Here is a 25,826-nt window from a genome sequence, read left to right as displayed (position 1 = left end):
TCAGTACCAAAAACCAGAGGACAGCAATTCATCACCTCATTAACATAAGCAATCTGATAATTACTTCTCTTATGTAATATAAATCTGGATAAAATAGTGAAACATAGCACAGGTTATAAGTTCCTGAAAGTTTCTTTCCATATTTTCCCTCATGCTCCTTCTGAATGGCATTCCAGACTTCCGCTAACCTTGACCCAGCCATGGGAGGAGCGCTCCAGCACATAGGAAGGGAAACACAGGCCCTGTGATATACTGTGACCTCTCACCTCAGAGTCAGGTCCCATCCTCGCTCCAGCCGGAGCCCCTCACTGGTTCATCACCCAACCGATGAACGATAAAATTCAGGAAGCTGTGACCTCCAGCAAGGTCACCGCTGAAGACTTGTGCCCACTTGAGCATAAAATCCATCAGAATTTAGCATCTGTTTGGTCAGACAGAAAAAGGTGGTTTGCCCTCTCTGGGTTGGCTCCAGCACGACCGGCGACCCGGTAACGGACTAAGCGGTTCAGAAGATGAATGAATGAATCCTTTTGATTCATGTAAAATCTGATGTAATGATATGTAGAACAGTAAATGGAAGCAAGAACCGGATGGACGAGATGAACATTTTGTAGTTTAGCTTTCAATCTAGCAGAAGTCATTTGTCTTGGTTCAGCTGCTGGCATCCATTCTGAATGTGCCCCCCCCTCAAAAAAAAAAATCACATCAACACATCACAGATGGACACAAAATTGTTCTGGGAGAGATGACAGTCGTTCGGTATGCAGTCTTCAAACAGCGGGTGGATTTCTAATGAATGAGCTAATGTAAACTAAACTGCCCATTCCGTAAAGATAGGCTCTCCCACGGGTAGCCTGATTCTTCTTTTGTTGTTCCGTCCTCCTTCTCCTTTTATCCACCCATCTTTTCTTGCCTGCTTGTTTCAATCCCCCCTCGTCCTCACTGTTCTCACCATTTTCAGAGAATCCTGCTTAGCTGCTTACACAGGGGCTCACCAGCTCCATGTAAACCCGAGGAATGTCCTCGATGCTTTTCCCGGCAGTGCCGTCTCTCCTCCTGAAGGATCCCACAAGACACGTGAGCTTCGGTTTACACATTACACAGAGATCAGGGCAGAGAGGTTGGAGCTCAGGCACACACAGAAAAAAACAAAAAGCCATACAAGGGTTAGCAAGTGAGACGGACGGGAAGGCTGAGAAGCTGCAGCGACAGCATTCATCAGCCACATGACTGGTTTGGGAATGTTTCATCCCCACACACGTTCACCCGCTGAACAAATATTGGGCCAGACACGCAAGTAAAATCACGCTGACTCAGGAAAGCGGCGAACATAATTATTCATTTTCTGAAGAGGAAAAAAAAAATGGATTCTTATAGTATTCAAACTTAAAAGCCTATCACTATTATTACGACGAATAGAGTGCTGAGCATCCCGAGTAACGCCATATTAGGTGAAACAATTTAGCAGCTGTTGGCTCGCTTGTGCTAAAACTCTCATCCATAAGAGCGTGACACTGTGGACATGTGATGTGAGAGGACGCCCAGTCCTCTGTAAACGTGCCACACTGGCTGGAGTCATAACCAGCAACACATCCAAACTGACATCTGGGTCCAAGCAAACATCATGTTCTTAAACGGCCTGCTAAAGATGCACACACAGACGAGGACATTCACTCTGATCAACTTCAGAGCTGAGCCCTTGAATCTGCATGTTTGCTCTTCGGCAAGGGCGAGCTGTAGGCAATGACGTTCCATCATTGTCATTCATTTCATTTGACAGTGACGGCGCTGGGCTCCATTCATCGAGTCATTAGAGCTCCCACTAAAGTGAGACAGACTTTTCCGAGCTCATAACTGCTTAAAGAAGATGGATCTCTCATGAGAACCAAATCAACTCTATGCAAGAGGAGGAAGAACCTCAGCAAAGACAGTCTTTTTCCTCTCACCCTGGTAAGATTCGCAGTGATGCTACCCCCCCCCTAAAATAAACACAGTTCGTACTGACATTCCGCTTTAAAAAAAGCGACTGACCCAGGTCAGATCAGTTTGTTGCCATCACTGTCATTCCACATATACTCCTTCCTGAGTCTATCTAAAGTCTGTGTGTGTCCAAATGAGCATAGCAGACATTACAATGATTAATATGTCTTAAATATGCAAATATTCAGCTTGAACCCAACATGTTCTATAAATAAATAAATAAAAAAACAGAGTGGGCAAAAAAAAGAAAACAGCCATGAGAGGAGGATGGGTGGGTGGGGGTAAAATAAATGAGATTTCCCCTCTGTTTTCCTGTCTGAAGTGGGAACAGTGCTCGCTGTTTCGGTGAACTGTGCATCGCGCGTGTTCACGAGGACACAACACATGGCAGGGATAGCGTCCGAGGAGCTCAGGCTCAGTAAGGAGAGCTGAATTTTAAGGGAGTAGACCTTGGGAGTCAGGGATCTGGAGGTCGCTCAAGACAAGCCTGTTAAATTCAACACCAGCTGATGGAGGAATGAGGAGAGTCTAAACATGGACAGGCACCCTGTGGGAATGTTTAAACATTTCTTAGGCTTACTTGAAGGCATCAATCATATTTGGTACAAAAATAAGGTTGTCAGCGTTTAACTACCGTGTATTAAATCATTGCAGCGGCTAATCTCTGACAGATTGAATCGTCTAAAGCTGAATAATATTTTTTTTTAAAAAGGCTTAGAAACTGTGGTTCACTGAGATAAACTTTAGTCATCAGCATGTAAACATTCTCAAACTGTTGCGGCAAGTAACTTTAGTTTAGAAGGAACTAAGTCATAAACTATTATTAAATTACATTGAAGTTCTGACCTGTTAATAGTATTAAAGGTAAATTATGTCAGCACAGGTTTAACACACTGGGGGGGGGGGGGGGGGGGTCAGGAATTCCAGTGTCAAATATCTCACTGCCTATTAAAAAAAACGAATTCCATGGAAATCTATCCAATAACTGTCAATATATTTCTGATGAAAACCATGACATAAAAACAGCATCACCAAATGCAGCCAGGTTATGTTGTTTATGTGCTGCCACCTAGTGTTGATCGGATGATTAACAAGTGACACGTCACATTTAACAGGGAACATACAGGTCCCTTCATGAGTCACCAAGTCACTGAATAATAACTCGGAAATAATGTCCTCTATCGAGAATTCTTTTTAGAAAATGCATAACTTTATAAAAATAAAAATAAACCTTCATGTGTGCGCATAAAAGTGCGAGACCCCCCCCCCCCCCCCCACACACACACACACACAAACCACAAACACAAACACAAACACACAAGGATAATTCTCAAGGGTAGTTTTAATGACATAATTACAAGAATGGTGTACGGAGCGTGGAATCACAAATCGGAAAGAATGTGTTTTGTCACTTTTTGTTTTTTGACATTTGCTCTGCTGTGAAGTTAAAATGTGAATCTGATTAAAATGTACATAACCCGTTGGAATGGATGTCAAATGAGCAGCAGCTCAGGATACTTTTTTTGTTCATCATTATCTTAAGGCTACTGGGAACAAGGTCAGAGCAGATATGTAAAATACACACACACCAATAATTCCCGTCACATATCTATGAAGGACAAGCCATCTCTTCACTGTCGATCGAGATCATTTTCAGGTTAAAATTAGATTTTATCTGTAGCACCATCTGATCACTATTATATTACTGGTATACACTGGTATCCAAATCAAACATCCTGACCAAACAATGAATTGCACTAGAATGTCAAGAACAGTTTGACTAAAAGATTTATATTCCTCAAATTAAAATATGGCTAATGTAGTTTCTTGATTTGTACTTTATACCAACGGGGAAGTACTCATACATTAAAAAAATAAAAAAAATAAAGAATTCCAACACACAATATTCAAGATTCAAGATACTGTATTATCATTATGCGAACATAATAAAATCATGAAAAGGCCCACAGCTTAAGGCACACATCATAACATAATCAAATCGTGTGGCACTCAGATCAGTGACTCAAATGACACAACCCATAACCCCCATCATAATATAATCACCTGACTAACACCAAATAAGCTCACATCCTTGGAGCTAAACGTTCTGAGTCAGAAAGCAGACAACCAGATGAAAATGAGTTTGACGATAGGCAAAGGCAAATCCACAGCTGGAAGCTTACATTTGTAAATAGTGATGGTTTCCCGACTGAGGTCAAACTTGTCGGACAGGCTAGTTTGTCCTGATCCCAAGGCTACACAGTCAAATCTTTATGTCCTACAGTGATGTTTCCTTGGATTCTGGCACAACTGGCTGAAAGGTCAGGATCTCTGTGAAGGTGTGACCTAAGGAAAGAAGCAAAGGCAGGACATTAAACAGCCGTTATGGTCTCGGCCCGTTCCCCTTTCCTCGTCCACCACTGCGCTTTTTCCCCCTTTTTGCTCCATTGCAACAATATGGTTCCTCCATCCTTACGTTTCCACTGTCTCAGCTGCAAGTCTGTGTTGTCCAGCGAGTGATCGTACGGCTGCGCTTCGGTCTCCTCCTCTGGTTCCCGGAATTCTGCAAAGTAAGGCAGCTTCAGGGCCTCTGCGGCGGTTGCCCTGCTCTCTGGATCTAGCAACAGCATGCGTTCCAGCACAGACACGGCTGAAGGAGGAGAAGAGCATGGTTCATACAGTTCACAGTTTCACCGGTGAAGCTGAACAATCGAGAGGCTGAGCACATCTTACCGAGGGGATTAGCTGTGGAGAAAAGCTTCTGAAGGTCTTTCTTTTCCAGCCTTGGAAGACTTTTAATGTATCTTTTGGCCTAAGAGATTAAATGTCACACATCATCAGAATCATGCATGGATTATGTTTGTACATGAATTGAAAAGGTGCACACACTTATTTTGCCTGAATGTCTGATCTCTAAAGCTACAGAGAGAGCGAGAGAGAGAGAGAGAGTGTGTGTGTGTGTGTGTGAGAACTCACATCCTCAGATTCTAATTTCGATATAAATTCCTGAGTTGGTGTTCCTGTGGTCTTCATGATTTCATTCAGTTGATCGAGGTCTGAGAATAAACCGTCGAGGGTTAAATTCACAGGATTATTATTGGAGTATAACGGTGGACAAACACTCAGTCTGAAATACGTCAGCGGAGCTCAGCCAGTGAGGTAAAAAAGATACGGTCGCTGCCTTTGAAAAGAGGCTTCTGTTGCAGCATCTCTGCCATGATGCAGCCCACAGACCAAATGTCCACTGAGGAAAACACACAGAAACAAAACACACGTCACATTCTTTGTTACCAGTTCCATTTCAATGAATAAAGACAGCGGGGGCGAGAGAAAGCTGAATTCACATCTAAAATACAAGAGAAGTTGTTAAGGCAATAGTTTTAATGGCACATCCTAGAACATTCTATTTCTGAGCCCATTTTATCATTTATTATTTTGTGTGTATATTTTAGCTGCTCTCTAGAGTTATTCAAAAATCATTCAAATAACTCGGTCCATAGAGAAGAAATAAATAAACAAATAAACAGGCAGTCCCCTCTTAATTAAAGCCATGACATACATTTTAATTATTAACCTAACAAGTCATATGAAAAGTAGTTTATGCTTAATTCATGGGTAGTTATTCCTCCTTTGTGCCACGGCACAAATTGCTCAATACACAGTAATGTATTGAGCAATAGCTGACCAAAATAAAAAAAACTCTTTGATGCAAACGCTAAAAAGTGTAAAATCAATAAATCACATTCCTGAATCCACCTCTTTGTATGGATCCGTTCCAACCTAAAATGGGTTCTTCCCGCCCACACATCCAACCCTCCAAACAAGTTCCATGAAAATCTGCTGAGTGCGTTCAGCCTAATCCTGTTGACAGTAAACAAGCAGCAGAACAAACGCAGCTACAAACAACATGTCACTGGCTGAAGTCAGAACAACTCAACTTGCTGTCGCCTTCGCAGACACGTCCCGCGATCAGGCTTGCATGATACGAGTTAGAGAGGAAAAAGAAGCAAAGCAACAAGACCCAGCCTGTTCGCTGGAGGGTAATTATGGGAAATGTAGTAAACCTCTAACAGCAGCAGAAGCTCTGAGCTGAAGGACAAGCATTCAGCCGAATAGGGCTGAGTCATTCTTCATCTCTCCGTAGTGTGAAAAGCATGTGCTAATAGGGAACCCTGACGGACGACAGGGGAAAGCGCTGCTCCCGGCCCTGGGATGAGCTCCTCATTACCTGTCTGGGTGTAGTGCATCCAGTTCAGGATGACCTCTGGGGCTCTGTACCAACGAGTCACGACGTAGCCCGTCATCTCGCTGTCTGCCTGCCGCGCCAAGCCGAAGTCCAAGATCTGGTGGAACATGAAATGAAACATTAAGACACACACACACACACACAAAAACTATAGCTCATTGTCGTGCAGATCTGGTAACGAGACTAAGGCAGCATATTTCTAATTTCATAGTTAAACTGCAGAGAAAGGTGATTTCTTGATGCAGAGACACACAATGGGCTTCGTTTGGTTCGCTTACCTTGAGCTCACAGTCTTGGTTGATGGCCAGATTTCCTGGTTTGAGGTCCTGCACGATAGCAAAAGACAAACTATTAAGAAGAAAATTTGGAGAGTTATAGTTTGTGCAGGAAATGCCAACTCCCTTCAGAATGATATAATAACGTAATAAAGCGAGCTTGTCTAACAGAGCGGTGGATGGATCATAGAAATGATGACTTACCCTGTGAATTATACCAGCAGAATGAATATACTGTATTGGAAGGACATGAGATGGATTAAGCACTATAATTATTTAAGCATTAAAGTAACAGTTAATTCACAACGCAGGGTCTCCACCTTAAGCCCTTTGAGTATCTGATAAACCAAATATTGAATCTTCTCCTCCGACAGCTTTTGCAGCTTCATGAGCTTCCCCAGATCGGTCCCCATGAACGGCATCACCAGGTAACTCCAGGGAGAAGGGGAAAAAAACCAGTCAGAACAAAGCCGTGATAACGCACGCCGCTTTGAAATGACATGTGCAAAAATGTGCCTATATGTAAAATAGGTGATATAAAAAGAACAGATTGCACTTACAAGTCGTGAAATATGTCCAGAGAGAGGTCAGCGGTAAACACGTCTAACAAGCCAATCACCTGCAGACAGAAATACGTGAGATACTACACAGAACCCTGAAATAGTGCATGTTCAAGCTTCATTTTTCTAATCTTCCATTAAAGTCCAGAAAGCTTTCAAAGCTCCATCTGGCTCGTACTAGCAAAACGAACGAGTCGAGCAGTCCCGCATGCCTGGGGCCCTCCCCTCACTGATCCTGCTGTGCCTCACATTTTCATGTTTCATGTGTTTGAGAAGCCTCAGCTCCCTGTAGGCCCGCTTGGCGAAGAGCTCTGACTGGAAGGGTCTGTACAGCTTCTTGATGGCCACCTTGGTTCCGGTTCTTGAGTCCGCTGCTGAGCTGAGGGAAAGATTACAACAGGGCTCAATATCAGAATATTCCCCTGATGTCCTTTTGGACGACGTCGTATATTGAGTTCACGCGCAGGTCCGACGTTCAACTGATCTAGAATATGTTGCTATACCATTTTTACTGTGCCCCAGGAACGTCAAACAGGTTTCTAAATGTTGCCGTGGCTTGATTTAGACAAATAACGAAAGGAAAACCAGGCAGCTTTATGCAAAATACAAGCTCTGAGGTGCACATCTCACCGTCTTGGGTCTGGACGCCAGAGGACACGTGTCCATGCAACACTGTGGAGTTTGTCTTACTGCTGCATTCACTCAAGAATCTATGACCCCAACCACTGTGTAAATATCGGAAAACAAGCCCACAAAGTTTTTTTGGGGGGGGACTGTACATCAAAATGACGCTTCATGGTACTTACAATGTTTAATGTTAGCTCTGCTAAAGGCAACGCGTTATCATAACGTTAAATGTCATCAAGATCAGAAATCAAGCTGCGACAGATACAGGCCGAGGGCCCGTCTGTGCTTGTCAAACGGCATTATTAATGTCACTATGCACTATAGAGGGATGCAACTTTGCTATGGTTTAATTGCGTAGGTGGATAGACGGGACAGATATGTTGAAATTTAAGTATTCAGACAAATTGAGTACACGGAAATTAGCCTTTGGCTATAATTCTGTCATATTTTACATATTTTTATATGTTCATTAATATTTACTGTCCCCGTTTATGATCTACACATGAGTTTCACATGTAAATATGTTTCTGAAAATGTGTTTGTTCATTTTGAGTTTATGCCTGATGTTTGATGCTCAAATAAATAAATAAATAAATACATTTAAATAAAAGAAATAAACCTATTTAACCAACAGCAGCAGCAGCAGCCGTATGGCAATAAAACCGGCCTCATCCAGGATCAGGCTGGTGTGAAACGCACTAATAAAGTTATGAGTGCGTTGAAATCCACGTCTCACACATGGAGCGTCCAGCAATGGGGCCTCATAACATAGAAGATCCCGGACCCCGGCCCACGTCGAGAAGCGCCCCTGCTTCCAGCTGAGAGGTGTCTGTAAACGAGCGCTTCCACCTCCAGCGCGTTATTGCGCGACACGCAGACAGCCTAAAGCCGTTTAGTGGCCGCCCAACAGTTAATCATTGATAACAAAAGAGACGGCGTCGGGCCCGCAGAGTGCGTGAAAAGCTGCGATCGAATGACGTCAGAGCGCTTCACTTGTAACTTAGTCTTTTTACCGACAACTAAAGACGAGCACAACAACAACAACAACAACAACAACTGCTGTGAAAGCGAAGCGCGCCGCCAGCGTCTCCATCACACGAGGAAGTGGAGCAGCGTGCGGCGCGTTTCTTTTGTTTGGCCGTGGCGGAGCGCGCCTGCCTGTCTGTCTGCCTGTCTTTCTGTCTGTCTGTGGGGCACCATCTGTCCCATCGGGGTTCGTCATAAACCAGCTGTTACGCATTTACACTCACTTACCAAACCGTCCCGTACGCTCCGGTCCCCACCTGCCTCAGATCCCGGTACCGCTCCGGTACTTCCCACGACGTTTTGTTGACTTCATGGCGATGATAACCGGGTCTGACTCGTCGAGACATTCTTGTTTTTTCTTTTTTTGTTTTAAAGCTAATAACAAATAGAACGTCCAGGAGATGTTGCTCGGTGGTTGTTATTTGCGCCTACCGCCGTTCCACACCCATCGTCCCGGATCCCACCTATGCGCGCCGCTCTGTGCGGCGCTCTGCGCGTCAGCGGCTCAGGGCGCACCCTTAGGTTACACAAAAAGCCCCTCCCGAGCAGAGCTCCCTGATGAAAGGTGACAGGGACGCCGGGGAGGGAGCGAGCTGCCGAGACGCGCGTGACTTTGAGACGCGTCGGCAGGTGCGCCGTATTCCTGAAAGCAACTCAAAAGTCGAGGCAGTCTGGCGTCGTTGTTCCGCGGCGCGGACAGGTGGGACGTGTTCCAATCCGAAAATGCTTTTCGTGTTTGAGGCTTGCTGGGACATGAGGAGGGCAACTCTGCGCGGATTTGAGACGCAAGACTTTTACGCGTCCATGAAAGGCGTGTAAAGAAAGCGTGGTATTAAATAAATACTCTGCGAGGACTCGGTCTGTGGAAAATGCACATAAACATGAAAATTTATTTTTGCTTCTATCAAATTCAAAGACAAAAAGATGTGATTGGTCGTCAATAAAAAGAACACAAAGTCTATTGACGGGTCAGTTTATTATTCAGGCAACTCGAGAGCCCAACAACATTTTACTGTATTCATTTTGAAACACACGCCATCTGTTTCCTACCAGTTTAAATGGTTTCATTTAAACCGATCTGTATTAATAACGGATCAAAGCCGGATCGGTTCAAACCAGCGGTTTGTGGATCAGTCCTGCGGTAGCACAGTTCCAAACGGTTAATGAAGGTCTTAATGAATTTATCCACAACTGATAACGTCACATTTTGTGGCACAATGGGCAAGAAAGTTTGAAGAGCAGCTTGACTCCCGTTTTTAATGACGAGTGCTCAAGCTACAGAACAAAAACAGCTCATTAAGTAAAGAGCTACTATGACAGTACTAAAAACCAACAAGATTGTCTATAAGAGAATATATATTAGGATATATTGTGCGTGTTTATTTTTGCTGCACGGATCTATGCTTTCACCCACTAACATCCCCAAACATCAACATTTCTCTTTTGCACACACACACACACACTATTTGGTATATATTCGGGTGACACCCCATGTTTTGTCAGAGTCAGACAGGTCATTGTGTGACTTGTTGTCTGACTCGTCATTAATAGCTGACCGAACACCAGACAGACAGACAAGGAGCAAGTTTCTTTCAAAATGTAACCAAATTGCTCAAATTAAAGTCGATCGTCTCACAAGCAGCTCAGGCTCCGTCTGCCGAGGTTCAGCTCGGTAGCCTCTGGGGGTGTCAACCCTCTGGCTCATTTCCTTGATGCTGCCGACCAAAGAGAGGCGTGAGGCGAGAGACAGATGGCGAGGATCCGAAACTCTCTCGTTACTCTTGGCAGGCTAATCAAGCATTCAAGGAAGTTATTTACGAAGATCATGTGACACTCATTTTAGTAGCCCAGGCCGGAGGCTTGCTGTCATAAGGAACAGGACCTCTGGCTCCAGATGCAGATGGTGCCTCTTGCTGGCGCTCCTCTCCTTCATCCCTCTCTCCAAGCCTGGGAGTCTCACCTCCGCCGACCCACGCGGGAAACTCGAGGCCAGGCTGCGAGGAGAAAGGCTTCTCCAGAACCTTGAGGACTCGCTGGACCTGCAGCGCAGAAAGGAAAGTGAGAACATGCTAACACACCCTGAAAGTAGAACACTGCAGGGGCGCTGAAGTGAGCCGAGTAGAATTTAGCTGCTTTTTAACCACTTCTGTAAAATGCAAATCATTTTCTACTAAGGTCAAACAAACAGTCTAAAGTGACACGAGAGGGTGTCGATGAGCTTTTTACAATCTCAAGGGCATCGCGGCGGATCCAAGACTGACCTCAGAGAAGTCTCCATCCTCGGCGGCCTCAATTGCATTCTGGGCAATGTAGTTCCTGAGTATTACCCGGGGATTGGTGCTGTTCATCACCCTCACCCTCTCCTCCTGCAGGGCCTGCACGTCACTCTGCCCTTCCAGCTCGCGAGCCAGACGCTTCCTGCAGCAGTGATAACATAAAAAACACTCTTTAGCTACAGCGACGGACCAACGCCCCGGTTCCTCCCTTTTCCTTTCTATCCACCCCCTTTATCAGTCACACTTCACCCATCACCATCCTCCAGACACAGTCACGTATCCGGTCGACACTGCCCCCTCTCTCTATACACCTTGTTATTCCCATCCGAACCTCACCTATAACTTGTGATCCAGGAACTCCACTCCTCAGCATGTTTGGCTTTCAGCGCCTCCTGGCTGGTCTCCATCAGATCTTTCAGTTTGCTGATTCGGTCCAACTGCCTCGCGATTGTCGCCCGGTCTGAGATCATCTGGAACAGAGCTGGGTTGCTCTGCGCCATGGAGAGCAGCATCGCCAGCTCTCTGTCAAAAGACGATGGAAATCAGAACTGTTAAAAACAAAATGCAATCTGAATCCCTTTATTTTCAAGGTAGTTTTTTTTCCCAATTACCCAAACACAGATCGCAACCCTCAAAATACTTGGCTGCAGTAAGACATATCCAGGTGATGAGATTCTTCTAGCTGCCTTTACCATTTTACTCTGAATTCCTCACTTTTAAAGTCTACACTAATCAACTACTTCTTCTAATCAGTTTCACGCATGTAATTTTAAATTGAAAACTATTCTGAAATTGCTCCGATAGAAAGTCCATCCTTAACTTACATTCAAGTTTCATTGGATGTTTGAATTTGAAATGAAACATCTGTTTAATCTGGATTGAAAAATGTATCCCTGTTGCTGCGACGCAACCAAAATGTTATTTTATATTTAACTTGCCGTAACGATATGAAATAGACCAAACATAGCTTGCAGTCTCACCGTGGATCCATGGTAGGTTGGTTGGCAGCCTTGAGTTCCTCTAAAGAGGCGCACTGCTCCAGGAAGAGGTCTGTGGCTTTCTTGACATGGTCCTCTTCTGCCGCACTTTCTTCCTCGGTGGGAGAAGAAATCTGACTCAAGATGCGGAAGGTGTTGGTGAAGTCAGCACCTTCAGTTCAGGGGGGGGGGCAGAAATAGCTCCAATAGGTAAACCATCCTCGACCAAAAAGCAGCGATCCATCGGTTCCCCTCAGGGCAAGCAAAGACATTTATTCCTAAATGTGCTCAAATATTTACATCAATAATAATAATAAATATCAACTTACAATGTGAAATTTTCCAGGCACAAAATATCACAATCATTGGCGATAAATGTATTTTGTTATTTTGCAAGCTAATCCTGCCGAGTGCTCTGAAGAGAGTGGCGAGGCCAAATGTTTCAGAATAAAATATTAAATTAATATTAAATATAGATTCACAATGAAAGTCAGTGACGCAGCGCTGAAAGTTCATTTATAGAATCTGCCGCGTACCCCAAATGGGTTTTTTCCTCCTTCCATTTCATGTTATGGTTTTATTTACAATTACAAAAACACATCTTCAGGCACAAACAGCGCAGAATCCCCTGCGATAGGCCAAGTATTCTTCCTGTTTGATACCTGTTTGAAGTCTTGTCACAAAATGAAATGCTCTCTCCGGCTACACAATGGTGTAATAAAAATAAAAAAAAGCCCTCCCATCCCATCCCACCTGCATCGTGCATCGTGCGCAGCAGCTCGGTGACCAGGATCTCATCCTCGGGCTCGCTCTGCTTTAGCAAGCCCAGCTTCTTCCTCATGTTCTCGAGGTAAAACCCGTTATACAGGTCCAGGTACTCATCCATGACGGCCGCAGCCCGCTCGGGAGGCACCTCTGGAGCAAGAGCCTCGGCCAGCTTCACCAGGTTCCACCGGCAGATGGCTGGCTGAGCCTGGTAAGAGTATCGGCCGTTGTTGTCGGAGGCATTGCAAATGAAGTCTGGGTCAAATCTGAGCAGTAGAAAGAAAGCTGTTCTCATTGTTTGAAGAGAATGAGGACTTCATAAACACATAACCGTGTATTATCGCCTTAATTACTGCGTCCACGGCAGCTAAATAACACTCATTTGCCTTATATGCTAAGGATCAACAAAATGAAGACTGGATCTATGACGGCACTTGCACCCAACCTGTCCATGAAGCCGTATGGACCGTAGTCCAGTGTGAGTCCCAGGATGCTCATGTTGTCTGTGTTGAGAACGCCGTGGCAAAAACCCACACACTGCCAAAGAGCCACGAGTCGAGCTGTACGGAGCATCACCTGCAGACAGAGGGAGAAGGAGAAGCAGACATTTAGCATTTGGCTGGTTTAATGCGTTTCCCAAAAGAAATCTTCATCTGAAAATAAACACACATTAATTAATTATAAAAGGAAAATGTCAAGGTTAATGTATATATTTTATAAAACCACATTTTATATTATAATGTATATAATGTATTATATTATTTTATGTGTGTATCTATATCGCAAGTAAAAACACTTTTTCCATTGTTTTTAGCGTTGATTTGAGTGTTTTTAAAGGGGGGAAATTGATGAAATTGTTTCCTGTTATTTCATAAGGGGAACATTGATTTGTTGTACGATTGCTACGGTCCGGGAAGGGATTACCGTACCGAGCGGCACACAGACAGTGAACCAGCTAATGCATTTTAACTAGATAAGATCAATATGTTCTTCATCTGAAATTGGCTGCTTGATTAACTTTCACTTGGCTGACATTTGTGCGTTGCCGTGGCAGCAGAGCATCGCTCCACGTGCCCTCACCTCTCTGAAGAAAGCCACGTTCCTCTCCACCCGATCTGGGTACGTCCGCTGAATTTCTGGGTAAAACATCTCAATGACATAATCCATCATCTGACCTCGGATCTCGCCGCGACCGTAGCTGGGACCCTGACGGCCCGTGAGCTCGTCTGCCTGCTTGAAGATCTCAAAGGACCCGAACCTGCTCAGAGCGACCCACGAGTCAAGCAACGCGAAGCGCACGATTACTGAGGCGGATCAAAGAAGGCGACACCGTGGCTCACCTGAGGAAGGTGGGGGCGATGCGGAGGACCACGGAGCATCTCTCATGGCGAGGGTGCCCACTGTAATACACATCTCGTACAACCCTGCTGTCAGAAGTCACCAGGGAGCCAGCTCTGGTGGTGGGAACACCCAGGAAGAACATCACCTCGCTGCAAAGGAACTCTCGTATGCTGGAGCGCAGGACCTTACGGCCATCAGCTTGTCTGCAGACAGAATTAGTCCACATAGATCATGCAAATTCAACTGTCGAGAGAAGCGTTTGGGTATTTGTATTTTTATTTGTAGTATACTTAATACTATTATTCTCCCTTCTACCTGGAGTAAGGAGTCAGCCCCGCTCCCTTCACCTGGATCTCCCACCGGCCGCTCGGGTTTTCTCGCAGCAGTTCGGGATGTTGTCCGGGCGGCACCTTCACCTCCCCGAGGTAGCAGGCCGCTCCGTCGCCGAGCTGGCCGGCGAAGTGGCCGAACTGGTGCCCGCAGTAGCAATGGGCGGCGGGCTCGGAGCCAGGCATAGCTGCGGACCCGCTAAGATATCCCGGCCCAAGCGGGTCGTTCATTACCTCATCCCCGTCCAGCCCCAACAGTGCCAGAGCTTCGTGCGACACACACACGAACCGGGGATTGGTTATCGGCTGCGGCTTCACCCTGGAGAAACACGCTCCTTTCACCTGCCGCACTCCTGGGACGTCGCACGGATCCAGGGGGAGTTTCTGGAGGGCGACATTGTCGAACTCGAGCCTCTCCAACGAGGAACGACTCGTTGCTAGACCCATATTATCCATCCCGACCGAACCGAGGAGTCTGATCACGGACACAGCGGGAAGAAAGTTGCGTGACGGTCCCAGCCGAGGACCTAAACAAGCCATCCAACTAAAGCCATCCGTCAGCTTCTCTCCAGTGGCGCAGTTTGACTGTGCTAGCCTGTCATGCTTTCATAATCCTGTATCCTACAGCGGATGTTTACCACCAGACGGGTGGTGTAACAGTATTATTAGTCCGACTGGAAATACTTCGCTGAATTAAATGTCAAAATAAGGGCTGCAAAAATTATATTAACCTCATTATGTGATTATAACTTATCATTGTTTTAAGTGTGCAGATCCATATATCATTTTAATATAATAAAACGACTTGACTCTGCTCCATATTCGGTTGTGTCGGTAGAGACTTCCGTTCTGTACTGCAGGAATCCTTGCAAAGTTTGATCTGACATACTAGGACAAACATCTTTAAAAAAAAAACAAGAGTTAAGTAAAGCAGTTTTTTTTTATCTGACATGAAAGACTTTCAAAATACTTTTTTTTTTTGTCACGATGGGATCCATTTATCTGCGCCACAGCGGGGGGGGAATCCGCTGCTAATAGCAGGGCAGTGAATGCAGCAGCGCGAGTCCGGAAGCAAGCGATGCAAGGCAAAGCAGTAACCTCGTAGTTAAGCAGAAATCGACTCTAAAAGTCTGTTTCATCGGAAGCGAAACAAAATGGGAACTACGGCAAGTCACCTCGGGAAGGATTTGCTCTCAGAATACCAAGTACGTGTCCAAAGCAGAGTCCGAGCAAAGATAATCAGGATTCACCGAGCGGCTAAAGTTGAGGGCAGTAGTACTGGCAACGACGTCATAGCTGTTAGCATAAACTTTAAAGGCTAAAACAGGTATTACAAGTACAGTTGGATTTGTTAGTGATCTTTATTACTATTATCCATTAACAATACATATTGGCTGCTTCATTTACTTTTTTCATTATACAAATTGAAATAGATAGTGATTATTGCTAATGCCACTAATTGAAAATGTCTTAAAATTGTAGAAAGTAGCGTGGAGAACGTTTTCTGATTGTTGTTCTAATGATTATTTCCTTTGAAGGAGCTGACATTCTTGACCAAACAAGAAATTCTGCTGTGAGTTATTATTTGCATGCGATATTATAAATATAAAACTTGTTTTTGAAGTATGTAAAACCATAAAACACTGCTTTTTTTTTTACATGATATTTGCTTCTTCAGAGCTCACAAACGATTTGCTGAACTTCTCACTAAAGATGAGAAAGAACTTCCAAATATCAGAATTTCCATGGAGAGGTTTCTCGATCTGCCAGAGTTGAAGGTGATGTTTTTTTCCCCCACGTGAATCAGAAGAAATCTGGTATTTTGTGCAGATTGTTCTGTGTTTGTGTATTTTTATGAAAAAGCCTCCAGCATTGATAACATATCCTGATCCTTGCACTTTTCCAATCAGTCCAACCCTTTCAGGCAAAGAATCTGTCATGTATTCTCGACATCCGAAAGCAAAGACGGAAGCCTCACATTTGAGGACTTTCTGGATCTCTTGAGTGCCTTCAGCGACTCGGCGACCCTTGAGATAAAGTCCCATTATGCCTTCCGTATATTTGGTGAATACATTTTTACAAGTTAGCTGCTATTAATAGTGCGTGTAAGTCCATCAGCCCGTCTTGAGCATGTTGGTGTTTTCAGACTTTGACGAGGATGGAACTCTGAACTGTGGCGATCTGGAGAAGCTGGTAAACTGCCTGACCGGAGAGACGGATGACACGAGACTAACAACGGAAGAAATGAGACAGCTCATCAGCAACGTGAGTTCACCCAGAGATGTCTCCTCTTAAAAGAGTTGAAAAGCTCATCGGTTAAAACCGCCTGTGGATGCAGTTTGGTACGCCCGTGTGTCAATGAGCTTATCGGTCTTTACTTTAGATTCTTGAAGAGTCAGATATTGACAAGGATGGAACGGTGAACCTCTCAGAGTTTCAACACGTCATATCACGGTCGCCGGATTTCATTAGGTGAGAATTCAAGTTCGTTATTTACTCGTAATTTCTTCTTTTTTTTTTTACTTCAACTGTTTCTCTCATGTCTTGATGTCTCCGTAGCTCTTTCAAGATTGTGCTGTGACGACCTAACGTGCTGTGGAAATGCCTCGCCCTTTAATTCTCATGCGTTTCATCTTTATTTAGATGTTTGCCTTAAATTATATTTCCCTGTGGTTTTCAATGTCTTTGTATGGCTTAAAATTACCCTTCACACAAATTAAAATATTTATGAGAAACTACTCATTCACAATGTTTCTTTTTTATACAGAGATGAGAATTTGTGTGCATTATAAAATACATTTATTTCAAAGTCTCGTCTGTGATAATACACACGTCCAAAGTACAGTGTCCACATTTATAAAAAGGATTACGTGGCACTAAGTTACTTCCTCCTTGACGACAGCGGCAAAAGTGTTCCACGCCCCACACACGACATCAACGACACGCAGCTGCTGCTGCTGGAAGAACGCCACACGCTGAGGCTCGTCGGTACTGGTCAACGTCCGGTTTCCAAGCTGGCCGTACTCGCCTGCAATGATAAACGGGAAGGAATGGCTCAAATGAAGCATATTTAAAGTGTTGCTTTAAAATAGATCATTTATTTGAAATGGTACAAAAATGCAAAAACCATCGCATCCGATCCGAACATACCCCAGCCCCAGGTGTAGAGATGGCCTGTTGCTGGAATGAGACCAGAGAACAGTGACAATGCTGTAGACTTGCGAAGGAAAAAAACAATGGGCGATGCTTCTTACTCGTTACTGCGGCTGTGTGGCGGGAGCCGCAGCCGACGGTCCTGATTTCACATGAGGGAGCGACGTCCAGCAGAGCTGGGAAGGCCTGGATCGATAGGAACACCTCATCGTGATCCTCCCCTCGTGGCTCTTCAGGAGGACGTGCGCCGGCGTCTTTGCGCGGTTGACCTGTTCAGGGCGGTAAACGATGCGACACGTATACATTTATACAAAGTCACTAAAAAAAAAATCGCCTCAATAGAAAACAGTTTCACCTGCTTGTTGGCGATATTGTTGCCGTGGCGCTTTCCTCAGTCCTCGTGACGGAAGCCCAAGCTGACCGCTTTCATTCCAGCCCCACACATAAAGGTCGCCTCCATCTACAGAAAGGGATCGTAAAAGCTTTAACCCAATGGAGGACAACAAGATGCTTCACCGCCTAACATGTCGTGTGGAGCGTACCACTAATGCAGGCAGAGTGCCAGCCTCCTGTGGCTACACAGCTCATGGGCATCCCCCAGAGAGCCTCCACGACTCTGGGCTCCTCCTCAGAGGTCAGGCCTCCATGTCCCAACTGACCATGGCTGGCAAAAACAACAACAAATGCACACAGAAAAGACAAATGCATGCCTGGGACATGTGAAGTTTAACTCAGGTATTTGGTGTCATTGGTACCTGATGTTATTATAGGATTAATGTGTTTACTATGTAAACGTTGTAAATGTTGTAAATGTTATGTGTGCTTTTTAATTGGACCATTGTGTCTGCAAATAAAGATTTTGATTGATTGATTGATTAATAAATAAACGGGGTGCAGGTCCTGGCTCTACCTGCCTATTCCCCAGGTGTACACGGCTCCAGCGGCCGTGAGCAGGACCGCATGCTCCGCGCTCAGCGACAGCCTCTTGGCGGCCAGCTGCGGCGCTAAGAGGCGGTGGAAGGGCGGCTTGGCTGCGAAGTAGCCTCCAGGGACCAGCGGGAGATTCAAAGGAGGGCCTGAAAGCAGCACAACAAAAAGACTAGTTTATAGTCGGTGATCACAAACTCGAGGACGTTTTAATACGCGTTACCAAGGCGCCCGGGCTTTCTCTCGGAGATCCGCGGGGGCGTCTTTTCTTCTCCCTGGAGATCCCAGGACTCAATCCGGTCTGGGAAAGCGAGGATCAAGCGGGATTCGGCGACGCAGGCGTCGGTGCAGCCGCGGATCTGGTTCACGAAGGCGCAGCGCTCTGCTCCGAAGCCTGCCAGGCACACGCAGCCGACCCCTGCCAGGGCGGAGCGGCATTACAACCTCTATTTATATCACAGACACGTGTGTGTGTGTGTGTGTGTGCGTGCGTGCGTGCGTGCCAGAGCGGTTTCCTCTGCTAGGCTTACCATCCAAATGCAAAGACGCTCTCCGACTCCAGCTTGCGCTGATTTTATGGCTCTCCGAGCAGCAGCTAGCTAGCTCTGTCGGGCTAGCTACTTTCACTTCTCGGACATCGTCGCTCGAAGCTCCTTTTTTTAATTTCTCCTCTGCAACTATCTGTCCAAACGCATTAAAACCGAACCCAAACCACCGCATTTCTCACGGCCACGCGGTTTAAGCCGTCCAACGCGGGTATCCGCAAAGTGTTGACATTTGATGTAGAGCTACATCGCGCATGCGCAACAGCGTCACTCCACAAGGATCGACGTCACCGGTTTTATTTGTTTTTAGTCAAAGTGAACACAAAAACAAAACCAGATGACAAACAAGTAGAGTAGGAACGTCGTGATAATAGGGATTTAAAATACACATTTAAAACGAACGCGTGAATAAAATGCTTTCACTTTAACAAATGCAAAATAGAGCCGTTTTGTGGAATAGACATAATATCATGGAATGACAATCTTTAGTGAAGAATGCATAAAGTATAGCCTCATTAATATCCAAGCTGAATGTACGTTGCCTGCCAAGAGATGCATAAACATACAAAAAGTACAATCAATGAAAAAGTAAATCACAAAAACTCTTTGTTGCGCGTCAACTGGATTTCATCTTTCTTCCTAACGTTCGCTTCAGTCATAATTTCCACATCGGCTTCTACAATCTGACTTCCTGCTGGTTCAATGCTCTTAAACATTGTCAAGAGGCACTTTTTTCAGGGTTCACTTTCCTTGCCCTCCCTGGTCTTGATGATTCCGTACCCCACAGCCTGGTCCAGACACGTCTGAGCCGCCTTAGAAACAGCTCCCGGCGTCCCTTCTCCTCCCTTCGCCAAGACAGACAGGATCTCCAGCGCTTCGCTCTCCACGAGCATTTCAGCCAGACCCTTCTCCGCCCGCATCATGTTCTGAACTATGATCACTCCGCGATGGCGCAGGTCTGATATTTCGCTGAGCAACAGAGCCTGCATAATCTCTAGCCAGTGGGTCGTCTGAGAGGAGAGGGGGAAAAACAGGAAATTATTTCAGCTAAAATAGAAAAATGCATCATTGCCGTATGCGATAGTGCTCAAAGTGTGGATGTGTGCGTACTGTCCCAGGGATGCGGGTGCAGAGCTCAGGCTGTTCTGCAGTCAGCATGGCCAGAGTTCCTGCAGCAGCTCTCCGCAGCCTCTCATCCTCCTCTCCACTGTAGAGCACAAGCAGCTTCAGACGATCGGTCCCTGTGGCCAGATACAGCTTTTGCACCTGGGGAAGGGCCAAAACACACAACCATACTTCAACTTTTCAAGACATTTATGCAATAACGCAATATAGAATGATGTAGCTCACCTCTGTGCTTAAAACCAAATTGCACATGCATTCTGTGGCAGAAGCTCTGACCAGTTCGTGTTCTTCAAACATATAGCCTTCAATTTTTGGCACTGCCTTCTCCTTTATGATCTTTTGTCTGTCGAGCAACATCAACACAAGCAGCCACTTTAAAATCCGATGCAAAATGTCATGTTATAAAGCAAAAAAAAAGCAACTAACTAACTACCCTTTTAAAATCGTCTTTGTTTTCAGACTTCCCAATGAACAGAAATACATCAAAAACAATTAAAGTCTGGTTTGTCTGTTCTCTGCTAATTAACTGGGTGTTTTGTACATGCACATATTATTTTTTTTTTCGAGGAGAGACGCTCCCCAGTGGCCAACCTGAGTCTCTCACTGATGCCGGCCAGGTTGGTAAGAGCCATAAGTGCTTCAAAGTTCTGCAGCAGGGTGCATTCAAGGCTGAGAAGACTGACAAGGGGGCGTACTACCTCATAGATCTGACGACAAAAAGCGAGGCAAGATTAAATAGGAAAAGTTCTTCTCATTTTTTATTTTTATTTTGAAGAATTGTTTCGAGGACATTCTTCTCACCCTTTCTCCTGGAAATGCAATTTCTGGGTTTGATGTGATGGCTATTTTTGCCAGGGCTTGTGCTGCTTTGATTTTACCTACATCTGTGTTGTCAGACGCCAGAGGAATTAAAGCCTGTGTAGGAGAATACTCGACATTAATCACGTAAAAACAACTCAAAGTCAAAGTATTTTTTGGGAGCTTCCAAGCTAAACTAAGTTTATTTACGTGGGTGCTCTACCTTTCCTCCACCCTGTGCCACCACTGTGCCTCTGTCTTCCTGCCGGTCCACTAAGGCCAAAAAGACCCTGCCGAAAGAAATGGCATTAAGATAAAAAAAGAAAAGTATTTAGAGAGGAAAAAATGAGTGGGGAAACTGACTACCACGGGCCTACCTGGCGATACACTCCCTACAAGCCTCGGTGAGAGCAGGACTCTCCTGCTTGACCATACACACCAATGCAGACACCACACCAGCCTCCAGTAGCTTCTTCAGTCTTTTCTCCACATAGGAAGGTGCGTCCTGACACGTGACAAGAAAGACACGCTCGCATAAAACAGCCAATCATAAAGGAATACTGTGTGTGTGTGGTTCGCGAGTCTAGCAGCACGGTGGCGCAGTGGATAGCGCCGTTGACTCACAGCAAGAAGGTCGGAGGTTCAAATCCAATCTGAGGGCTTTCTGTGTCTCTCCCACTTCTTTCCACCACTAAAAATGTGCAACTTAGGTCCAGGTCTTTATAGTGTTTTTTTTTCTCTCTCTTTGTCCCTCTTCCAGGTCTTTATTGCAAAAGAGAACTAATTCTTAATCAACTTGCCCGGCTAAATAAAATAGCATATTTTAAATGTTACCTTTGGGTGCTCCTCGGGCACATGCTGCTTTGCATACTTTGCCAGCTCCACCATCTGAGGGTCTGGTTTCTCCACATCATAGCTGTTGGTGCAATTCACTAACGTGGAGCCCACAGCAAAGAGCACCGTCTTATCCTCAGACTGCAGGCAGGCGAAGGAAAGATGGTTGTTAAAGCCATCCTTAGATTGGTCCTTATGCATACATAAGATATTCTACGCGTGTCTGATTTTATGGTGGTCCCAGACTTTCAAAATATACACAATAGTCATTAAGGATGAAACCTTACAATCACAGACAGTCATCACTCAAACCTTTGCTAGCTCACACATGGCCAGGAGAGCGTTTTTGTCTTCCGCCAAGTCCTCCTTCACATCGGCATCGAAGGTGAGGTAGGCAAGTCCTTCCGCCGACCACCGGCGAGAGGCTGGGGGCATAGACTCATTACAGAGCCACCTAAAAGACAAAGCGACTAGCTTTTTATATAAAATAAAATAAATCCAACATGATTTTATTATAATGGAGCAACAAGGATCACACATTTATCTTATTCAACACCAATACTGTACACACACACACAGGCAAACGTACTTCCTGCACTGCTTGGCAAGTTTTAGCGTGGATCCCTCTGCAAACTGCTTCATGCTGAAATCAGTCCCTCCTGCTGATCCAAGCTTGCACAAGCCCTGTGCAAGAAGCACAAGACACCATGGCGGTTCCAGTCATTTCCCACTACTGCCTGGAATAAACGAACTGCTTTTTGATGCAGCACTTACCACCAGGGCTCGCACACGTATCCTGTCATTTTCACTCTTTTTATACAGGTCCTTCAGAAGGGACACGCCATTGGCTGTTATGAAGGACGCCCTCTTGGCTTTGCCTGCGGCGTGAATGACAGCCTCCACGGCTACCTGCTGGTGAGTTATATCCCCGGAGGCACAGAGGGATATCACCGCATCAATCAGGCCTGACATCTCCAGAGTTCTGTTTCCCACCTCACTTGGTCCTTGGAGGAGCACCGATACTGTTTGAATGGCTCGCAGTTTTGGACCAATGCCAGATTGGCTAAAGTGTTGCCTACCCAGAAAAACATTTGGAAAAATTAGTGAGACCGTCACTTTTGAATGATGGTCTGTTTCTCTTTTTACGTTCATTTTCAGTTTTTGCAGGTCAGGTGACAGAAAGAGGAAAACATTTGGTTGTTAACTCACCGCACATATTCTTCACAAAGTTTGCTAAAGTTCTCCCTCTCTTTGTCACTCTTCAGGTCATCATAGAGTTTGCCAAGCAAGACGGAGCAGCTCATATGGGAGTTGTCTGTAAGCGGTGGTCCCTCTGAGAGCTCAGGAACCGTCCCAGCCACCTCCAGGATTTTCTTCAGTCCTACAGGGAGGACAAAAATGTCATTAATCGCAGTGAGAGACAAAATTGGTGATAGACTGAAACGGAATTGGAACAGCTAAAGCCAGAGGTGAATTTCTTCTGAATTTAGAAAACAGAAAATGTGTATGTCTATAATGGAAAACTGATACAGATCCATGTTTGTCTGTATATTTCTGTCTGCTTTATAAAACATAAAAGCACAAGAATGTGGAAGATATTACTTTATCTGCGGGTGTGTTTCATACCTTGGTCTATCACCCATAATGTAAGGGAGTTATCTGGGTTTTTCAAAGACTTGCGGGGAACTTGTTTGACCAGGAGGTTGATGGCGCCGTCTCTACCCGGCCCCGACACGTCAAATGCTGGCAACATTTCCAAAAGGTGGTGCAACATTGAGCGGAGCTCCATGGAGGGTTCTGTGTCAAATTTATGCATTCAATTATTACTGAAAGCACAGAATAGAAATCTGACGTACATGTTATTGAAGCCGTCTGAAACACAGTCAGGAAGCGCAGTCAAAACTCACCAGGAAGTATGGCTTCATCTTTCCCCCTGATTTCTCTTTTCATGCCCTCCGTCAGCGCCTCGAACATTACCTGCAGCAGGTGGCAGGCAGCCAGAGACACGCCGGAAGCTACGGATCCCATCACCGCACACAGCTGGCCCATTCCCAACTCATTCACTATCGCCATAGTCTGGGAATAAACAGGGGGCGTCAGGAATAAAAAGCAGTTCGCCAAACGACAACAGGGAATAGCCTTCTGACAGAAGGAAGAGACACACGCGAACATCTGCCGATAAGCTTCAATACAGAAGACTTGGCAATGAATGAGAAGGTCAAACTTACTCTGGACTGATGCCCAGTGCACAACCCAACCAGGGTCCTCAGGGCAGAAAGGACCACTTCCTCCTGCATTGACTGAAGAAGTTTCTGAATCAGCTTCACGCCATCGTTACGGAAGATCCGTTCGGCTCCCGCGTCTTCTCGAGATAACACCACGAGGTTCTGAGCAGCCTGGAATTTCACAACAGGCCCCATTATTTTAGTGCAGTACGACTTTGCAGGAAAAATAAAATTCAGGCCAGCTTGCTAAAGATACAATCAATGCAGAGAATAGCATTCATGTGAAATATGTACATCAGCAATTTGTTGTCATTACATGCCAACCTTTTGTCGATCAACGTCTTTCGCAGACGCATCTAAGAGGACGGAGAACATTTGCTGTACACGAGCATCTGTGGATTTTAGTTGCATTGACTAGGCAATGAAGAGAGAGAAAGCACTAGTTAGCAACAACTTCCAAGTCAAATCAAATAACATGCAATCAACATTGAAAACAAAATATGCCCACCTTTTGTTGGATCTGTGCTCCCAGCTGTCTGAGCAGATCCTGGAAGGCTTTGTTTTTGGGCTCCAGCTGTGCACATCTCTGAGCATCCAGAAAGGCCTGGTCAAGACGAGCCAGTTTCAGAAATGCCTGTGCTCTCCTGAACCTGGCTTTCACATCACCCGGGTCATTATCGAGAGCTGAAGGGCGGAAGATAAAGAGAACACATTCAGGATCAGGCTCTCCACACATCTTACTCCAAAGTCAGTGTATCAGATCAAACAATTAGAACCTAAAGTAACTGTAAATAGTTTCCTCCACCCTATGTGTGCATGTGTTTTTCTAATTATACACTGTGGGAAGCTCTGACTATTTTCAAATGACTTATTTTAGCAGCCCTCAGACCTAAACCTGAACCTGCCACAGAAAATCAATGGATAGATTTAGTTTATCTCACCTGCGGTGGCATCAGCCTCTGCCTTGCTGTATTCCTCCAGCTTTAGATAGCATGCAGAGCGGTTGCGGTACAGAACGGCGCTCTCTGCTTGTCCGTCGCATAGCTTTAAAGCTTTAGTGTAGCAGCGGACAGCTCCCTGCGTGTCTCCTGCCTTAAACAGGGTGTTGCCCTCCTCCTTCAGGGCTGCAGGGTCCTGAGATAAAGGGGGGGGGGGGGGGGGGGGGGGGTATTTAACAAGGCAGTAAAGTTATCTGAATGCAATCGGCTAATCGCAAATGGCTAAATTACGCAGCGTCACATTACCTTTTCTTTATCATTGATGCTCATCTTGAATCTGCAGTGAACTAAACACTTGATGCGGTGATTATGTAGTTTAACTTTATGTGCAAGCCACCGCTAGCCCCAAAAGAAATAATGCTACATGTCACTCTGCTTCCTGTTTTTTTGGCAGCAGGTTGATGACGTCATTCAGGCACTACCCCGCCCTCTACCGACGCTGCATTACCAGAACATAAATGGAAGACGGGAGCCGAGCTCTTCCTCTCCTTTATTTGGTAGCATTTATTTCTGCGCATTTCTTTAGGTCACAGACACCGAAGCTTTTTATTAAAGGGGAAAACAGAAGAAAGGACGTAAAAGCCTTTAAGTGATTATTTTATGTCAGTGGATTCAGAAGCAAGAAGTGTTTACATAAGAGATGTGTAAACGACGTTTCATGGTTTTCTTTTATGACATTTAACTAAGTGTGCTACATGACAAAGTTCTTCTTTCTCTTCTTCTTTTCATATCCTTTGTTTTTATTTATATTCTCTTATTTTAACTGAATAATGCTTTATGGGTTTTTTCCAATAAGCCCATTTAAATTGATCTCTACTC

At 45.1% G+C, this 25,826-nt stretch overlaps 5 protein-coding genes across 5 annotated transcripts; 1 reads left to right on the top strand and 4 right to left on the bottom strand.

Moving 5' to 3' along the window:
• Positions 1 to 3,319: 3,319 nt before the first annotated feature.
• Positions 3,320 to 9,203, bottom strand: LOC137912689 (mitogen-activated protein kinase 12-like). The gene is made up of 12 exons (XM_068756823.1): positions 8,943 to 9,203; positions 7,311 to 7,440; positions 7,062 to 7,120; positions 6,822 to 6,933; positions 6,706 to 6,735; positions 6,505 to 6,552; positions 6,209 to 6,323; positions 5,153 to 5,224; positions 4,957 to 5,036; positions 4,714 to 4,792; positions 4,457 to 4,630; positions 3,320 to 4,326 (listed from the first exon to the last, which is right to left on the bottom strand). The coding sequence occupies exons 1-12, from the start codon at positions 9,059 to 9,061 to the stop codon at positions 4,259 to 4,261; spliced, it is 1,086 nt and encodes a 361-aa protein (XP_068612924.1). The 5' UTR covers positions 9,062 to 9,203; the 3' UTR covers positions 3,320 to 4,258.
• Positions 9,204 to 9,671: 468 nt separating this feature from the next.
• LOC137912690 (protein adenylyltransferase SelO-1, mitochondrial-like) lies at positions 9,672 to 14,968 on the bottom strand. Its single transcript, XM_068756824.1, has 9 exons — positions 14,389 to 14,968; positions 14,073 to 14,276; positions 13,813 to 13,990; positions 13,178 to 13,308; positions 12,721 to 12,998; positions 11,971 to 12,139; positions 11,327 to 11,512; positions 10,976 to 11,132; positions 9,672 to 10,753 (listed from the first exon to the last, which is right to left on the bottom strand). The coding sequence occupies exons 1-9, from the start codon at positions 14,940 to 14,942 to the stop codon at positions 10,529 to 10,531; spliced, it is 2,082 nt and encodes a 693-aa protein (XP_068612925.1). The 5' UTR covers positions 14,943 to 14,968; the 3' UTR covers positions 9,672 to 10,528.
• A 475-nt stretch (positions 14,969 to 15,443) lies between these two features.
• Positions 15,444 to 17,140, top strand: LOC137912683 (calcium and integrin-binding protein 1-like). Its single transcript, XM_068756817.1, has 7 exons — positions 15,444 to 15,607; positions 15,941 to 15,975; positions 16,081 to 16,180; positions 16,313 to 16,466; positions 16,549 to 16,667; positions 16,786 to 16,874; positions 16,962 to 17,140. Exons 1-7 carry the CDS (start codon positions 15,557 to 15,559, stop codon positions 16,981 to 16,983), a joined length of 570 nt encoding a protein of 189 aa, XP_068612918.1. The 5' UTR covers positions 15,444 to 15,556; the 3' UTR covers positions 16,984 to 17,140.
• Positions 17,141 to 17,189: 49 nt separating this feature from the next.
• LOC137912682 (RCC1 domain-containing protein 1-like) lies at positions 17,190 to 19,202 on the bottom strand. The gene is made up of 8 exons (XM_068756816.1): positions 19,013 to 19,202; positions 18,706 to 18,900; positions 18,466 to 18,631; positions 18,098 to 18,219; positions 17,903 to 18,015; positions 17,657 to 17,783; positions 17,553 to 17,582; positions 17,190 to 17,430 (listed from the first exon to the last, which is right to left on the bottom strand). Exons 1-8 carry the CDS (start codon positions 19,200 to 19,202, stop codon positions 17,279 to 17,281), a joined length of 1,095 nt encoding a protein of 364 aa, XP_068612917.1. The 3' UTR covers positions 17,190 to 17,278.
• A 262-nt stretch (positions 19,203 to 19,464) lies between these two features.
• Positions 19,465 to 25,277, bottom strand: LOC137912686 (protein unc-45 homolog A-like). The gene is made up of 19 exons (XM_068756819.1): positions 25,254 to 25,277; positions 24,951 to 25,143; positions 24,518 to 24,693; positions 24,334 to 24,423; positions 24,013 to 24,180; positions 23,692 to 23,860; positions 23,411 to 23,581; positions 22,994 to 23,165; positions 22,559 to 22,859; positions 22,374 to 22,468; positions 22,097 to 22,238; positions 21,785 to 21,925; positions 21,328 to 21,455; positions 21,174 to 21,240; positions 20,954 to 21,067; positions 20,744 to 20,859; positions 20,378 to 20,495; positions 20,138 to 20,293; positions 19,465 to 20,037 (listed from the first exon to the last, which is right to left on the bottom strand). Exons 1-19 carry the CDS (start codon positions 25,275 to 25,277, stop codon positions 19,762 to 19,764), a joined length of 2,817 nt encoding a protein of 938 aa, XP_068612920.1. The 3' UTR covers positions 19,465 to 19,761.
• Between the last annotated feature and the right edge of the window lie 549 nt (positions 25,278 to 25,826).

The sequence above is a fragment of the Brachionichthys hirsutus genome, unplaced genomic scaffold (assembly GCF_040956055.1).
Source record: "Brachionichthys hirsutus isolate HB-005 unplaced genomic scaffold, CSIRO-AGI_Bhir_v1 contig_939, whole genome shotgun sequence".
In the NCBI taxonomy this organism is placed as follows: Eukaryota; Metazoa; Chordata; class Actinopteri; order Lophiiformes; family Brachionichthyidae; genus Brachionichthys; species Brachionichthys hirsutus.
Note: the sequence above shows the minus strand (reverse complement) of the source record. Positions and strands in the feature narration are given on the sequence as shown.